Here is an 18,217-nt window from a genome sequence, read left to right on the forward strand (position 1 = left end):
ATAAAGGGTCAGTTTTTGTAGAGGTGCCATGTATAGCTGAGAAAAAGATATTCTTCTATTTCCATTTAATATTCTCAAGAGGTCTATCATATCTAACTTTTCTAAACGTCTATTCATCTATTTAGTTTCTTTCTTACTTATTTTATGGTTAGATTTGTCTAGTTTGGAGAAGGGTAAATTGAGGTCCCCCACTAATATAATGTTACTGTCTTTTTCCTCCTATAATTCATTTAACTTTTCCTTCAAGAAGTTGGATCTTATGCCATTTGGTACATATATATTCAGTTTTGATCTTACTTCATTGTCTATGGTACCTTTTATCAAAATGTAGTTTCCCTGATTATCTCTTTTAATTTGATCTATTTTTGCTTTTGCTTTGATAATGATTGCTACCTCTGACTTTTTTTTTACTCCAGCTGAAGCATAATTAGAATCTGCTCCAGCCCTTTATTTTAACTCTGTGTGTGTCTTTCTGATTCAAGTGTGTCTCTTATAAACAACATATTGTTGGATTCTGGTTTCTAATCCATTCTGCCATCCTCTTCCATTTTATGGGTGAGTTCATCCCATTTACATTCACAGTTGTTATTGCTAACTTTATTTCCCTTCATCCTATTCCCTTTTATTTATCCTTCTGTTTTTGTATTCCATCCCCTCCTCAAAACTCTAGCTTTTGATCACTCTTTCCCTTAATCTGCTCTCCCTCTTACTATCCCTCCCCTTTTCTTTAGCCCTTTCCCCTTCTACTTCCCTGTAGGGTAAGATGGATTTCTATGTCCAGCTCTGTGTGAGTATGTGTGTATTTGTGTACACACACACACACACACACACACTTTTTTTTCTTCCCTTTGAACCAATTCAAATGAGAGTGAGATTCAAGAGTTTCCTGCTTCCCCCCACCACCACCCCATTTTCCCCTCCATTGTAATATTCTTCCTTGTGTACCTCTTTTATAAAATAACTCTTTCTCACCCTTTCCCCCCCTTCTCCCAGTGGATTCCTATCTCTTGGTCTTCCATTTTTTTTTTGAGATCATCTCAATGTAATAGATTCACACCCATGTTCTCTGTCTAAGTAGACTGTTTCTAACTGCCCTAGTGATGATAAAATCCTTAGGAGTTACATGTTTCGTTTTCCTGTATAGGAATATGTGAGAGATTGGTAAAAGTTAGGGAAAGTTAGGTTTCCATAGAATAATTAAGTGTCAGCTTGAACAAAGAAGGAGTAAAAATTAACCAGGATAAGGGTCCCCAGCAAATCCAAACAAAGTTTGTGGTTAACCACAAACCCAGGATGTTAGGAAAACTGGCCTAAACCAGCCAGATAACAGTGAGGGTTGAAGAGAGAACTGAGTCAAATGGCTGCCATGCTTGCTTAATTGGCTAATTGAATATTACCTTACATAACCACAGGGTGGAGTTTTCCACCATATTTGAACATGTGATGTATGTTGCAGGGGGCAGCGAGGAGAAATACCAAGGAGTTGCATGTGAGGGGCGTATAGGGAAGATTATAACCCAGAAGGGAGCGGACCAATCCGTTCTCTGAAGGGAGGTTTTGAGCCGATGGTGCATCAATCTTCGTCAGTCTAACAGAATAAAGCTGGTCTGGCTCCTGTATTCCCCACTCCCTCTTCCTAAAGAAGAGCAGAGTCCGCTCCTGGCCAGGAATGTTTACCAACTCCTTTGGATTCCTCAATAATAATAAATTGCCCTCAATACCTGAATTTCAGTGTCAAACATATTCCTAACAGAATGTAAACAGTTTAATCTTAAGTCCCTTATGATTTCGCATTCATGTTTACCTTGTCACACTTTTCTTAAGTCTTGGGTTTGAATGTCACATTTTCTACTTAGTTCCATCAGGAATGCTTGAAAGTATTCAATTTTATAAAATATCCATTTTTCCCCCTGTAGGATTATACTCAGTTTTGCTGGCTAAGTTATTTTTGGCTGTAATCCTAACTCCTTTGCCCTCTGGAATATCATATTCCAAGCGCAGTAGGGTTCCCAGGTAGGGCCCCTGCTCCCTTGAATTGAGACCTAGATCTGGCTAATAGTCTATGGAGCAGGTGGATCCTGTGCCTCGTGCTAGCAGAGGGGCCTCCTGGGATCTCTTTCTGACCAAGCATTCAGTTGCCTCAGTGTCACTGTGTTATGGGCATGCCCAGTGCTCTGACTATGTTGCTGCAGCTGCCACCTCCAAGGCCCACCTCCATTAAAACCTGTAGACTGTGCTCCTGGCCAGGCCCTTCCCCAATATCTGCAGACCTCTCTTTCTGTCTGTCTAAGCTTCCCTGGGCTGGAAAGAAGGCTGATTTTTACTTTTTGTTGGCTTTTCTGCTCAGAACTCAATTTGGCATTTTCTGTGGTCATTCTGTAGGAGAGGGTTTTAGGGGAAATTTGGCAATTGTGACCCTTCACTCTGCCCTTGTGACTCTGCCTTTGCAGAAGCTAGTTCTGCTCAAAGTAGAGGTAATGCCCATGCTAGAAGATGTCAGAGAGCTAACAGAACACCTCTCTCCTCTCTGGCTGATCAAAGTGAATGAAGTCTTCATTAAGATACTAGAAGCACTGCGAGAAAATACAAGACAGAGGGGATCCTAACCTGCCCAAAGGGTAGAAGAATGCAACAGAGGAAGGAGCACTGTATGTTAGGAGTACAGTGATACGAAGGAAAGAAGAAGGGATGGAGAAAGAACTAGCCAACGTGATTGTTGTGTTTGACTTAGTGATTTCGTGTTAAGATCAATTATCGATATTAAGCAAGATAGAAAACAGATGAGCGATTTGCCATTGTCTGGAAGGATGTGCAGCCCTCAAAGACAACGGCTGGCAAAAACCAAAGGCATGAGTGAGTCTTTTTCGGAAGGTCATCTTTAAGCCTGTGTTATTTTTTGTAATTAAACAGTAGGATCTCATATTCTCTCAACCTACTCGTGAGTTGTGTGGCTGTCAGATGGTTTGCTATGGAAAGTCATTTGCAAGAGCCTGCCTGTTTTCACCTTTCCTGTTGAGGATATCCTCCCGAGGGGGTCTGTAGGTGGATTTCATTGGGGTGGTGGGTGGGGGGCTTTGAACTTCGATGAGAAAAAATAGCTACATCTTTCTTTTCACTCTAACTGAAAATTAGCATTTCCTTCAGTTTTTTAAAAGCATGATTCTGAGAAGGGGTCCATAGATTTCACCAGGCTGTCCAAGGGTCCACAACACACAAAAGGTAAAGAACCCCTGCCCTACTCAATAGAGTACAGGGATGGGAAGATCTGGATTCAGATGTTACCTCAACATATTGGCCATGTGACCCTGGATAGCCCCAGACAACTGAAACCACCTTGCGTTGTTTGAGTGAGTTTCCATACCAGAGAATTTCCCCATCTATAGACTGGAGATACTGACACCTATCTCACAGAGACGTTGGGAGGTTCCAGTGAGTTGAGAAACTTTCCAAATGCTGCACGTCAGCCAGTGATACAAATTGAGTTTTTACTCTACACCAGCGTTGTCCTGGACTGGAAACTGTATCTTCTTGGTGATGGAGTCAGGTGTTCGTGGGCTCTGTGGGCCTCCCTTCTCTGCTGAGCACCTTGTCAGTTAGACTTTTGTAGGATTTGGAGTCTGTCCAATAGTAGTAATAAAGAGTTGACATTTACATAGGGCTTTCAGGTTTTTAGAGAGCTTTATACATATTATCTCGTTTGTTTAAGCAGGTCAGGTTGAAGCAGTTGTAATCATACCCAGCCTTTTCCAAACTCCTTTTATCCTTTCTCCTCATTTGGCCTTGATTTTGACCTAAAGAGCCTGCGGAGGGGTGTTTCTGAGCTCCAGCGCCCACTTCCTCCTGTGGCTACCGAGATAAAGCCCAGATATTTCCTGCCCTCACTGAGCCATCTCTCTCCTAAGATGAAGTCAGTTTCACTCACACACACCAGCCGACTTGGTGCCTGTCGTGTTTCCAGACTTTTTCCTAGAATGTCGTCACACCTTGTGGGTGGGGGTCTTCTAGGTCCTCTCTAAACGTGTGGGCTTTTGTTGCTTGGGCTTCTTGACCTTCTGCAGGGAACTTTTCCCTCGCCTCCTCTGTTCCCCTTCTCATTAAAGCTCTTCCAGCTGACAGCTATCAGCATTTTAATTGTCTAAGCGAAACAGAGTCAGTGACTTTCAAGCAGTGTTTCCAGGCGTATGTGGACTTGGTTTGTAGGGGCGGGTAAGAGGGAGCCTACAGAGTCCCGCGGCCTCCTCCTCTGTGGCAGATGTCTTGTCGGCTGTGTCTCAGCCGAAGTCACCTTGAAGGTGATAGTGTTGTCTTTGGCCCAGGCACAAGGCAAGCTGATTCACTGTCCCCTGAGATCACTTTGATCATTGCCTTTGGGCCCCCAATAAAATGGAATCCACCCACTCCTCAGTCTGTGTCCCCATGGAGGCCTTGCCGCCACTCCTTCCATTTGTCCCCAGTTGCCTTGTATCTCCTGGTTTCATTTATAGGGAGGACCTTGAGATCAGTGTGGCTCAGTCCTTTCTTGGGTATATCGCCTTACTGGTTATTGGGCAGTGAGCTTATCTTTAGAATCCCAGCAGGTACATTCATGTTTATTGATCCAAAAACATACGCATAGATCCTGCTGCTCCTCTGGCCACTTCTGTCTCTGCCAAAGTCAAAGGGCTCCATGGGACTGAGTGGCAGTTTTTATTTTTCTCTCCTTCCTGGAGCACCACAGCAGCGATCACCTGGTGGCTGGCTTCCTGGAGACAAGCCTTGTTGCACTGAGCTAGGGTGTATCTCAGCAAGCTCATCATCTGGCTGAGTGGAGTCTGCCAGAGCTTAGAGTCCACTGTTATCCCTTGGAGGACTCTGGGTCATGGAGGCGTGCTCCCAGAATGCCCAGTGGTGATGGGGACCTGGGCCTGGCTTGCTATTGGTGTCCACACTTCCTTTTCAGAAATGCTGCAGCAGCTGCATCAGCAGCTGGTGGAAGCTGAACGAAGGACAATGACCTACCTTAAGCGCTACAACAAAATCCAGGCTGACTACCACAACCTCATCGGGGTCACGGCCGAGTTAGTGGATTCTCTAGAGGCCACCGTGAATGGCAAAATGGTGAGTAAGGGATCTTGAGGGAGGCTTTCCTGGTCCCTGCCTCTCTGAGAGCAGCCCTTTGGGGTAGGAACACAAATATCAGCTGTATTGTATGATGAGGAAATGGAGGCAGAGAGAGTGAAATGACCCAACCTAGGCCCACACCGCTGGCCCTTTGGTTCCCAGACATGAACTCAGGCAGAAAGAGTTCTTGGGGCCAGAGAGAGAAGACCTACCTCCAACCCCTTCTGGCCTCTAGAAAGCCTTGGTATCCCTACCTCTAAAATGGGGATAATCTTTGTACCTCCATAGTGCCGTGAATGAGATGGTCCTTCGGATAACTCCGTAAAGACAGCTGCTCACCCCCCTTTCTGAATAGACACACAGGCTCGCTCTCAAGACCTTCAACCCTTCTTATGTCTTCCGAGTCAGGCACGTCCCTTGCCCATTGGGTTGTTCTCTGGGTTGGGGATGTCTTCCCATGCCCTGTCTCAGCATATCCAGTTGAGGGACTTAGACTGGAGAGAAAGAAGGTGCCACTGTGTCTCCCACTGGCCCCTCTTCCCATTGGTGTGGTGGTCAGCGAGCGGGAAAGGAGCAAGCTTGCTCCTGGCTCGGGCCGGCTCCCTCGTCCTCTGATCTCTTCCCTGTCATTGGGGGCTTTTCCCAGTCCCCATCTTTACACTCTTCACCTCATAGAATTATTCTTTGTAAGCCACACCACACCATCTATTGGTTATTGTTATCCTTGGCCTATGATTTTGACGGTATTGGGAGCTCCAAAGTAGAAAGCGCTTTCCTCCAATGCAGATGGGCACCACCTTAGGGTATCACCAGGTCACCGAGATCTGAAAACCCCAGGTGTGTACCCAGGGCTTCTTTGTTCTCCATCCAATATCCTAGGAGGTGTGGTTACAGAGAGCAGCCCACTCAGCAGACCTCATCTCAAAAGGGAGTGTGGGAAACACATAGATAGAAACGGTTTCAGAACCTTCGTCTGAAACACATTCAAGGAAGAGAAATCTGTAATGCAAACTAACCTGTGTGGGGTTGTTGGTCAGAAAAGACAGTTGAGACAACTTGCAGTCCTCTCCTTCACCATCCTGTCTGAGACAGACTGTCACCCAGCTGGGGCCTGGTGGCCAGGTGGTACTTAGGCTTGAAGGTGGGTCTCCTCCTAGGAAGCCTTATAGCCGATTCCACTTTTCCAGATCTCCCCTGATTGTAGCAGACATTAGACACGTATTGCTTCTTCTAAAAGGCACAGACAGATGACAAAATTGGGCTGAACTGACTTTTGTATAGCACGTGGAAGTTTGCCAAACACTTAGCCCAGGCACTCCCTCCCATGGGAGGTGGTTCCTCTAGATGTTCCTTCCTTCCCATTTGGCAGATGTAGAAACTGAGGCTCAGAAGAGCCAGCTCCTGTTCAGAGTTTCTTAACTCTAATTTCAGCCTCTGATTATCATCCGAATCATCGTGTGTTCTTATACCATAACTTGAACTAGACTCCAAGCCAGTGTGGATCTAGAGCTGAATGTGAGATATTGAGCCTCTAATCCCGGACCATGTGGAATGCGCAGGTTCCAACAGAGACAGTAAGGAGAAGTTGAGGTCATTGGGGAACTTGAGGAGGAGAATTAAACCAAAGGAGGCAAACCCAACTTCTCGATATATTTTGAACAATGTTACTGACACATCAGACGTAGGCAGTGGAGCCAAATTAGCAGAAGTTTGATGTAGACCGTAGAAAATGTGTTTCTTTCTTATTAAACATAGAGGTTTGTCCTGCCTCACTTTACACTTGGGTTAAAGAAGGAGTTACATTTGGAGCCACATGGTCTGACTGCCCCCTTCACTGACACCTCGGTGGGTCGGCGACACCCACAGGTGCCAGTGAAATGCGGGCCTTTTCTTCCCCTGACCTGATGCACTTATGTCCATACCATAGATCACGCCAGAGTATCTGCAGAGTGTTTGCATTCGTCTCTTCAGCAACCAAATGAGGCAAAGCTTAGCCCACAGCATTGACTTCACAAGACCAGGAACGGTGAGTGTGTTCAAGGTACCAAGAGTTGACTCATAAGTAGAAAACTACGGCTCAGAAATGAAAGAATCTGGAACAATATGGTACCGGCGAGCCTGGCACTACCAGGCCTCTGAGTGCTGGTGTAGGCGGGGCCGAGATGCTTGTCTACACCCTTCAGAATGCAGGTGGATCCACAGGTCCCCCATCAGACTGAACCACATCCCTGGTCAGTCTCCTCTGTAAAATATGAGCTCATCCAGGTTCCATATTGGAATGAAATGAGATGCCTGTAGGCCATTCATCCTTTCACAGGGAGTTTTTCTTAGCTCAGCTGAGAGCAGGAAAGGCTCTCCAGGGAGGATGTACTTTGAGAATACCCGTAGTCGATTCCGCTGAATAAAGCTGCTCTGTCTCTGAGTTGCCCTCAGTGGTCCACTGGCCAAGCCTTAGAGGCTGGAGCTCTTCCTATCTCTTTGTTAGTGACCAGGAAGGGGAGCCAGTGGCCGTATGGTTTCTGTTAAGACCTCCATGCCTGGAGGTAGGTATGAGGACACAGCTGCCCCTGCACCCTCTCACTATAAACTCTGTGATCTTAGGCCCCTCTGTTCCACGCTGGGATCTGACTTCTCCTCTGCAGCTTCGCTCCTTTTTCCTTCCTCAGGGCTGTGGGCTCTCTTGATTTGGGGCCTTCTGCTCCTCTCCTTGTGCAGCAGTCTTGACTCATCCCTCATCTCTCCTGGTTGTGAGTTGGTGCCATCCAGACTCAACCAGTGCCACTTCTAAGCCAAGTTCGAGTTCTAGATTTCCATCTGGTCATTTCTTGGAAACTTTGAGTCCTCTCTCAAAACTTCGTGTATCTTAGCACTGAATTAGTAGATACTTCCTCTCTCCTCTTCTTTTCCCCCTCAATGTCCATGTTTCTGGTACCTGACTTTTAGGATTGCCGAGGCTGGAAACTCAGCCGTCGGGAGCATTCTTTGGTCTCCATGGGCACTCTGCTGCCATGTTTGTATCCCACCTTCCCCTTTGGATTTGGCATCTCACCAAACTCCAGCTTGGCCCAACAAACCTTTGGCTTAGACCAGGGTGTCAGACAGGAGGCCAGCTATGGCAGCCTTCCTGAGAGTGCCCTGAACTGGATAAAAGCTAACAAAAGCAACCAAGAGGATGTGAACTTGTGGTTTTCTAGGTCAGTATGCCCCTGAGGATCATTGACAGCTGTGCCTCAGACCTCACTGGGTGTTTGGCCCTGATCATCAGCGGATTGGCCCCAGCTCCCCCTCCCCATCCCCACCCCAGACTGGCGGGGTGGAGGTGGGGCACATCCTGTCATCCTGCAGGGCCCATCTCCCTTCCTCAGTCCTGTCTAGAGCCCGCTGCTGAACTGTGTTTCTAACACCCCAGGGAGGGGCAGAGTGAAGATTCACACAGCTGTTGACCCCCTGGGCATAGGTTTTCTTCTTATAACGTTTTGTTGTTGATTTGGATCTTTGGTTTCCCAGGTGTGGGGGTATCCCTGTATGCACTTTCTGCAGTAATGCTGGCTGTGTCCCTTAGGCCCAGAAGGATGCCTGGGGACCCCTGAGAGGCTTGGACCCAGCCCCTCCAGGGCAGCACATGCTTCCTTGGGGCGGGGGAGGGGTGGGGTGGAGATAGTATTGTGAAAACTTTGACTGCTATTGATTGGTGAGGCTCTGGCAGGGGCTGGGGAGTGGGGAAGTTGGGCAGCCCTTCCTGGCTCTGGCCCAGCCCAGGCCTGAGGCAGCCATTCCTGCAAAGTTGTTCTACCCTGCGCCAACCCTAGAGGCCCTAGATTTTCCATTGTGTTGGGATGTTCCTTTAACTAAGAGAACCTGGGAGTGGCTTGTTGATTTGAAAGGTCACACCGTATTTCCCCATGTATAAGATGCTCTCACGTATAAGATGCACCTTAATTTTGGGGCCTGAAATTTGAAAACAAATATATTACATAAAGTTATTGAAGTCAAGTTTTATTCATCTGCTCACAGTATTCAGGCATCTTTTGGGCAAGTCTGGTGCATGTGCGCACGCTTAGTCCATTCCGTTTCATGAACCCGAAGCACCAACTGTGTCCTCCTTTGAAATCAGTCACTTCTTTTTCACTGGCAGTTCTTCTTGCCTCCTGCTGAACCATCTTTGTGGGCACAGGAATTCCAGTCGCCCTTTGCTCTTCAATTCCCTCTACATCAGGCCGTTTTGCTGACTTGCCTCTCATGGCCTTCTTCTGCCGCGGCGTCCATTCACTTTTGCAAACTGGATCACTTTTAACTGGAATTCACCACTGTACGAAAGTCTTTTCTGAGCCATTTCTGGACAGAACGTAGCAAAACATAACCTAATATACCGGTAACAAATGCAAAACAATGAGGGCAAAGACAACAAGCGTTAAAAAGCGGGAAATGGGAGTAAAAAAAAATCTACAACCGCTGTATTAGACCCCAGATTTTTCGGAAAAGGGTGTGTCTTATACAGGGGGAAATACAGTAACTGCTCTCCAAAGTAAATCTCCCAAAGGCCAGAAAGAACTTTCCAGGTGAAAGCCACCAGGGGGCGTCACAATGTACATAGCACTGGCCCTGAGTCAGGAAGCGGCACCTTCCTCAGTTCACATCTGGCCTCAAACAGTAGCTGTGTGATCCTGGGCAACTTACTTCACCCGGTTAACCTAGTTTCCTCATCTGTAAAATGTGGACACACTGGGGAAGAAAATGACAGACTCCTCCATTATCTTTGCTGAGAAAACTCCAAAAGGTCCCTCTCTGCCTGTGCTCTGTAGGGTTTTTAGCGTAACAATGTTGTACTTTACAAAGGCTTTTTCTGCTTCTGTTGAGATCTCAGTTTGAGATGTTTTGGATGTTTTCCTAAGGGTGAACCAACCTTGCATCCCTGGTCTCAATCCCACTTGATCATAATGAGTGATTTCTTGGATAAATCGCTGTAGTCATGTGATAGGATTTTTTGGAGTTAATTTCATTAATGATATTGAGCAATAGTTTTCCTTTGTGTTTTATCTTTCCCTGGTTTAGGTATTAGGACTATATTTGTCTCATAAAAAGATTCTGGTAGCATGCTTTCTTTCTCAGTTTTTGAGGATAATTTGTGAAATGTGGATACCTTCAAAGTTGGATAGAATTCTCCTGTACATCCAGTAGGATGCCTCCCACTACCCTTAATCTCCTCATGGGAGCTCTTCCCTGCTTTGGCTTTCCTGGACTGCTTTTGACTACGCTGTGGGTCACCTTTTACCTGGGAGAGGTTGAGACCTTTTTATTAAAGGGCCTGGTGATTTGAATCTCAGTTGTACCAGGCCTGGCATGACCTGCAGATCAGTGGCTGAGTCCCATCAGTTCTACCTTCTGGGCATCTCTGGAATCTGGGGTCCTCCTTACACTCAGCTGGCCATCCCCACCCCCATCAGGTCAGCCCATCATGAATGATTGCTGGGGCCTCCCCCTCCCCTTCAGGGCCCCCTGCTGCCCTTAAAATAGCTGTAAGTTCCTTCAGAACCAGACTCTAGGCTGCCTTCCCTTGGACAGCGTCCCCTAAATTGCAGGCATACTGGCTCTTTTAATCTCAGCCTTCCACCCCCTGTTCCTGGGCCCTTCTCCCGGCTGCTTCCCAGCCTTGGAAGGCTCTCCCTCCTCCTCTGACTTCCTTTAAGGCTCGCCTTAGGTGCCGTCTCCTTCAGGAAACCTTTCCAGATCTCCTCCTTGGGAGCACCCTTACTATTCCTAACCCCCAGGTCAGTGGCTTACTGAGGATTCCTCCCTCAGATTTTACTTCTTCCGGAGCATGTTGCATCCTCTGGTGAGATGAAAGTTTCTGGATGATGGAGACAGCTTAGTTTTACCTCTGTAGCTCCAACCCTGAGCACAGTGCCTGGCACACAGAGGGAATTGAATCACATTCATGATCACAAAAACTCAGTAGGCCTGATTTGCCGAACACTTTTTGGAAGGAGCAAAGAGTCATCAGCCAAGAGGAGCAGAAAAACTTTTGTTTTCTGCTTCCACACAAGTTGGCATGAAAAGAATTTAAGTCTTGGTTCAAAGACTTTTAAATTGTGTTCAAAATGTTATGTTCTGACGTCAGTGATACCAAAAACATTTTCTAAAAGAACCTGCTAGACCAGCTAGGGAATTAAGCCTGTTCAGTTTAATGTTTTTACCCCCAATTTGGACAAAAGCAGAGGTGGCTTGTTTGTACAGTGGCAGATAACCAGAGCCTAGAGGGAAGGCCAGCAGATGATGGAGTTGGCATCAGCAGTGCCACATCTGCTCAGATGGGATTTAAGAGGGCGAAATGCAAAGCTTTACACTTGGGTTTAGAAAATCAGCTTCATTGGGACAGACTGGAAGCGGACGGTCTAGATAGTCATTCTTGGGAAAGATTTTGTGGCTCAATGTGGACTTGTGAGCCTCTCAGGTCACTTTTGACTCTGATTTGGTGGAAAATCCCAACCTGTTGGCTGGGTCAGCTAGAAGGGCTCCTCCAAGGTGGGGGGGAATGGGGGGGTAGGTGCCTGCAGCTGACAGGCCAGCACCCAGTTTGGCTAAATAAACAGCAGCAGCCGGGATCATTTCAAGCTGCTGGTCCTGAGAGGTTGGATGATCAAAACTTTGCCCCCTGGGGCTTGGAAGGTTGGAGGAGTGGACTGGGTTTAACAGAAAAGTACAGGTACAAGGCAGAAAAAGAGGGGAGCAACCTGAGAAGCAGCTCTTGGGGGACCTCCTGTGGTATGTTAAGGAGGGCAAAGCCATGTGTGTGCTGGCTTTGGGACTCTGGTGGGCAGCTGGGACAAGAAATCCTGCTCAGGAAAACAAAGGGGGGGGGAGGTGGGCAGAGCCAAGATGGCAGCTGGAAAGCAGGGACTTGCTTAAGCTCCCCTCCAGGACCCTCCAAACACCTATAAAAATGGCTCTGAACAAATTCTAGAGCTGCAGAAAACACAAAATAGCAAAGGGAAGCAGGCTCCAGCCCAGGACAGCCTGGATAGTCACTGGGAAGGATCTATTGCATGGAGCTGGGAGCGGAGCAGAGCAGAGCCCAGCATAAGCCGTGCCAGGACCAACCAGACTGGGAACTGGACGGAACAGGCCGTAGGGCCCTGAATCATTGAGCATACAGTTGCTTCTGGCCCCAGGCCCACCTGGTGGAAGGAATTAAGCATGGATTAGAGCAGGAGTGCAAAACCTGCTTGGCCCTGACTGGATCTAGGCTGCAATCCTGGTTGGCAGTTCTTGGGGGAGGAGGAGGGCTGCTGTGGCAGAGCTGGCTGTGTAGCAGTAGCTCTGAAAATAGCAGCACATCCCCTCAAGCTTGGGACAAAGTACTCTCTACTCTACAAGCAGTCGTACCCCAACAAAAAGCTCAAGGGTCAAGTAGTTGGCTGGGAACATGAACAGGCAGCGAAAACGGTCTCAGATTCAGAATCAGACTTTGGAATCTTTTTTTGGTGACAAAGAGGACCAAAACCTACAGCAAGAAGAAGTCAACAAAGTCCAAGAACCTACATCAAAAGCCTCCAAAAAAAATATGAATTGGTCTCAGGCCGTGGAAGAGCTCAAAAAGGATTTGGAAAAGCAAGTTAGAGAAGTAGTGGAAAAATTGGGAAGAGAAATGAGAGTGATGCAAGAAAAGCATGAAAAACAAGTCAATGACTTGCTAAAGGAGACCCAAAAAAATACTGAAGAAAATAATACCTTAAAAATAGACTGACTCAAATGGCAAAAGAGCTCCAAAAAGCCAATGAGGAGAAGAATGCCTTGAAAGGCAGAATTAGCCAAATGCAAAAGGAGATCCAAAAGACCACTGAAGAAAGTATTACCTTAAAAATTAGACTGGAGCAAATGGAAGCTAATCACTTTATGAGAAATCAAGATATTATAAAACAGAACCAAAGGAAAGAAAAAATAGACAATGTGAAATATCTCATTGGAAAAACCACTGAACTGGAAAATAGATCCAGGAGAGATAATTTAAAAATTATTGGACTACCTGAAAGCCATGATCAAAAAAAGAGCCTAGATATCATCTTTCAAGAAATTATCAAGGAGAACTGCCCTGATATTCTAGAGCCAGAGGGTAAAATAGAAATTGAAAAAATCCAACAATCACCTCCTGAAAAAGATCCCAAAAAGAAAACTCCTAGGAATATTGTAGTCAAATTCCAGAGCTCCCAGGTCAAGGAGAAAATACTGCAAGCAGCCAGAAAGAAACAATTTGAGTATTGTGGAAACACAATCAGGATAACACAGGATCTAGCAGCTTCTACATTAAGAGACTGAAGGGCTTGGAATACGATATTCCAGAGGTCAATGGAGCTAGGATTAAAACCAAGAATCACCTACCCAGCAAAACTGAGTATAATGCTCCAAGGCAAAATTTGGACTTTCAATAAAATAGAGGACTTTCAAGCTTTCTCAGTGAAAAGACCAAAGCTGAATAGAAAATTTGACTTTCAAACACAGGAATCAAAAGAAGCATGAAAAGGTAAACAAGAAAGAGAAATCGTAAGGGACTTACTAAAGTTGAACTGTTCTGTTTACATTCCTACAAGGAAATATGATGTGTATAATTCATGAGACCTCAGTATTAGGGTAGCCAAAGGGAATACACATACACACACACATATACATATACGTATACATATATATATATATATATATATATATATATATATACATATATATATGTTATATACACACACACATATATAGACAGAGGGCACAGGACGAGTTGAATATGAAGGGATGATATCTAAAAAAATAAAATAAAAGGAATGAGAGAAGAATATATTGAGAGAGGGAGAAAGGGAGAGATAGAATGGGGTAAATTATCTCACATAAAAGTGGCGAGAAAAAGCAGTTCATTGGAAGGGAAGAGGGGGCAGGTGAGGGGGAATGAGTGAATCTTGCTCTCTTCAGATTTGAGTTGAGGAGGGAATAACATACACACTCAATTGGGTATCTTACCCCACAGGAAGGAAGGAGGAAGGGGATAAAAAAGGGGGGACGATGGAAGGGAGAGCAGATAGGGGGAGGAGGTAATCAAAAGCAAATGCTTTTGAAAAGGAACAAGGTCAAGGGAGACAATTGAATAAAGGGGGATGGGATAGGAGGGAGCAAAATATAGTTAGTCTTTCACAACATGAGTATTGTGGAAGGGTTTTGCATAATGATACACATGTGACCTATGTTGAATTGCTTGCCTTCTTAGGGACGGTAGGTGGGGAGGGAAGAGGGGAGAGAATTTGGAACTCCGTTTTAAAAGCAGATGTTCAAAAAAAAAAGTTGTTTTTGCATGCAACTGGGAAATAAGATATACAGGTAATGGGGCATAGAAATCTATCTTGCCCTACAAGAAAGTAAAGGAAAAAGGGATGGGGGGGAGTGGGGTGACTGGGGAACAGGGCAATCAGAATATATGCCATCTTGGAGTAGAGGGGAGAGTAGAAATGGGGAGAAAATTTGTAATTCAAAATCTTGTGGAAATCAATGCTGAAAACTAAAAATATTAAATAAATAATTTAAAAAAAAAAAAGAAATCCTGCTCCATCTTAGTGCTTGAGGCCTGGATGACAGCATTTGACAGCCCTTCATGGCCTCCGGAAGGCTGCTTATGCCATGGACTGAAAAAGGAAAGTTGGGAAGGAGTGGAAGGGAGAGGCATCTCTCTCCCCTCCTCCCCATTCACGTCCCCTTTCCACCCCAGGTGAGGATTGTGGTCCTCCCTGCTCAGGGGCACAGCCAACATCCACATGAAGCTGGGGCCATAATGAGGGGAGGAGGCCTCCAGTAGATATTTTCTAAAACAGGTTGGAAAATCATTGTTAACTTTCACAGAGTGAGGGAGCTGGCATTTTACTGGTGAGGATGCTGGCTCCAGTGAGGTGGGTCGCAGTCCAGAAGCCAACCCTGAAGCGGTGATGTGAGTGGCTGAGGCCTGTGCCCCAAAACTGGTGATGGTGTCCGCACATGTGTGGTGAGGGATGAGGCCTGGCCAGGATCCCTGGGTTCCTGTGACAGGCTCAAGCGAGTGCTAGGGATGGTGTCCTGGCTCAGACCTCTCTTCTGCCACCTCTGCCCCTTGTGCACAGAGGGAGGCTCGGAGGCCCCTCCTCCTGGGGAGGGTCTCCGGAGGTCCACACAACACTCAGTGAGCAGCTGCCATCCCTTGAGAGGATGTAGTAGCCACTGGCTACACATCTGGCCAAACATTGGAGGCAGGCCTGGAAAGCAGTTCCCTCCTGACTTTGGATCCAGTGACTCCTCTCTCAGACTGGTGGATAGTGCAGGGGTCAGAGCCTGGGCCTAGAGTCAGGAAGATCTGAGTTCACATTTAGCCTTTGTTACTTTGTAGCTGTACCTTCCAGGGTTATTATGAGGAACAAATGAGAGGCTGTTTGCAAAGATCTTGCAAACCTTAGAGTACTGTGGTGATGCCAGCATCATTCTCATGTTCCTCGGTCTGCTCATCATTGTCGGCTCAGCAGACATCCCCCATGGCCACTGGTGCTCCAAGGAGCCCCCCGTTAGACACTTGGACACTTGGACGCTCCAGTAAGGTCAGCTGATGGACAAAACCAAGCAGTGGAAAGAAAGGTTTTCAGCGTCAAAGGGAAAGCAATTGTGTCACGCCCATGACCATGGTCTGCTAAGTGATAGGGGGAGGGGCGGTCTCACCAATTCAGGTCTTTGCAGGTTTGGTCTCTGAAGCTCCAGGCCACACTTGGCTGCAGAGTCAACTCTCAGGTAGCGAAGGTCCTTGGTGTCCTTGGGAGCTCACGTATGCCAGACCAGCAGCCCTTTCATCTGCCTCCAGGATCCTTTCCTGACTCCCCATGGGGCAGGCAGTAAGCTGGCGTCCCTAGTGCTCTGAGCTCCTTCCTTTACCCCGGACACTCCCACAGTGCAAACTTCCCTCCCCTTGACGGCTCCCCCTAGGAGTATCTTCTGCCCTTGGAAACCCGAGGCTTTTTTTTTTTTCAGTTATAATTACTAATTACTTATTTCCCTCCATTCTGTTTTTCTCCTGGTTATCCTTCTCTCTTTCTCCTTTTACCCTGTCCATTCTCAAAAGTGTTTTGCTTCTGACTTTTACTTCCCCCAATCCACCATCCCTTCTCTCACCCTCCCCTTCTCTTATCCCCTTCCCCTCCTACTTTCCTGTATGGTAAGGCAGATTTCTACATCCAGCTGAGTCTGTATGTTATTCCCTCTTTGAGTTGATTCTGATCAGAATAAAGGTCACCTTCCCCCCTCCCCCACTTCCCCCATCTTCCCCTCTACTATAAAAGCTTTTTCTCACCTCTTTTATATCAGATAATTTACCCCATTCTACCTGTCCCTTGACTCTTCTCCCAGTGCACCCCTCTTTTTTACCCCTTAATTTTATTTTTTTTAGATATTAATACCATCATACTCTACTCACACCCATGCCCTTTGTCTGTGTATAATCCTTCTAACTGGCTTAATACTGAGAAAGTTTTTAGGAACTAAAAGTATCATCTTCCCATGCAGGAATATAAACAGTTCGATCTTATTGAATCCCTCATGATTTCCCTTTCTTGTTTGCTTTTTTGTGCTTCTCTTGAATCTTATTGTATTTGAAAGTCAGATTTTCTATTCAGCTCTGGTCTTTTCATCAGGAGTAATTGAAAGTCCTCTGTCTTGTTGAATGTCATTTTTCCACTGAAGGATTATACTCATTTTTGCTGGGTAGGCGATTCTTGGTTATAATTCTAGCTCCTTTGCCCTCCAGAATATCATATTCCAAGCCCTCCTATCCTTTATGTGGAAGCTGCTAGATCTTGTGTTATCATAATTATGGCTCCATGATACTTGAATGGTTTCTTTCTGGCTGTTTGTAATGTTTTCTCTTTGACCTGGGAGCTCTGAAATTTGGCTAAAATATTCCTGGGAGTTTTCCTTTGGGGATCTCTTTCAGGAGGTGATTGGTAGATTCTTCCAGTTTCTGTTTTACCCTCTGGTTCTGGAATGTCAGGGCAATTTTCCGTGATAATGTCTTGAAAGGTGATGTCTGGCTCTTTTTTTGGTCACGGCTTTCAGGGGTAGTTCAGTAATTCTTAAATTATTTCTCCTGGATCTATTTTGCAGGTCAGTTGTTTTCCGGTGAGCTATTTCACATTGTCTTCTATTTTTTCATTCTTTTGGTTTCATTTTATTGGTTTTTTGTGTCTTGTGGAGTCAGTTAGCTTCCACTTGCCCAATTCTTATTTTTAAGGCATTATTTTCTTCGGTGAGCTTTTGTATCTCTTTATCCATTTGGCCAATTCTGCTTTTCAAGTTATTCTTCTCTTCATTTGATTTTTGTGCCTCTTTTACCATTTGGCCTATTCTATTTTTTAAGGTGTTATTTTCTTCAGAATGTTTTTCGCCTCCTTTGCCAAGCTGTTGACTCTTTTTTCATGATTTTCTTGCGTCACTCCCATTTCTCTTCCCAGTGGTTCCTCAACCTCTCTTACTCTGTGATCCCTCAGATGTCACTGAATGTCTCCCAAGCCTCATTTATCAGTTCTTTCAGCAGCTGAGGCTGCGAGGTGGCTCATCTGACTTCTAGTCAAGCAGCTGGGTACTTGCTCATGCTGTTTCTACTGAATATTGCTTCCTTTTAGCCATTTCTGTCCTTTCCCAAACTGAGGGTCATGGTCCTCGGCAGAGGAAACAGAAGGAGGGGAATTGAATGGGAGCTCTCCCTTCCCTCTGCTTGTCACCCTCCTCACCGTCCCCTCCAGTCCTCATGTCCTGTTGTCCCTTCCTGGATCCTTTCCTCTGCCCCGTGCCAGCTTTTTGTTGTCCCCACTTTCTTCTCCAGCACTTCTGAAGCACACTCTTAGCACTGACCAGGCCCTCTTACCTGCATTCACTTCCATCTTTTGGGGGTTGCTGAGCTCTCTGTGTAGCTGCATCAGTCTCTTTGGACAACTCCCATTGTTTCCTTTTAATGAAGTCATTTGCCTTCGAGTCTTCAGAATTTTATTCTTGAGTATCCCTCATCCCTCCTGACTGACTTGCCTAGAGATTCGCTGACTTCCCTTTGAGATTCTCACTCTCCGGGTCCAGGGTCTGT

At 46.0% G+C, this 18,217-nt stretch overlaps 1 protein-coding gene across 3 annotated transcripts in view; it reads left to right on the forward strand.

Moving 5' to 3' along the window:
- The window catches only part of ARMC9 (armadillo repeat containing 9), a 134,010-nt gene that overhangs the window by 31,529 nt on the left and 84,264 nt on the right, over positions 1-18,217 (forward strand). For 2 of the 3 annotated variants that reach the window (XM_036769102.1, XM_036769104.1), the window contains exon 8: positions 4,940-5,097. In XM_036769102.1, coding sequence (XP_036624997.1) covers positions 4,940-5,097 — 158 coding nt within the window. Of the gene's footprint in view, positions 1-4,939; positions 5,098-7,027; positions 7,127-18,217 lie in introns of all 3 variants that reach the window. The other variant, XM_036769101.1, reaches the window with a different exon arrangement.

The sequence above is a fragment of the Trichosurus vulpecula genome, chromosome 7 (assembly GCF_011100635.1).
Source record: "Trichosurus vulpecula isolate mTriVul1 chromosome 7, mTriVul1.pri, whole genome shotgun sequence".
NCBI classification, from domain to species: Eukaryota; Metazoa; Chordata; class Mammalia; order Diprotodontia; family Phalangeridae; genus Trichosurus; species Trichosurus vulpecula.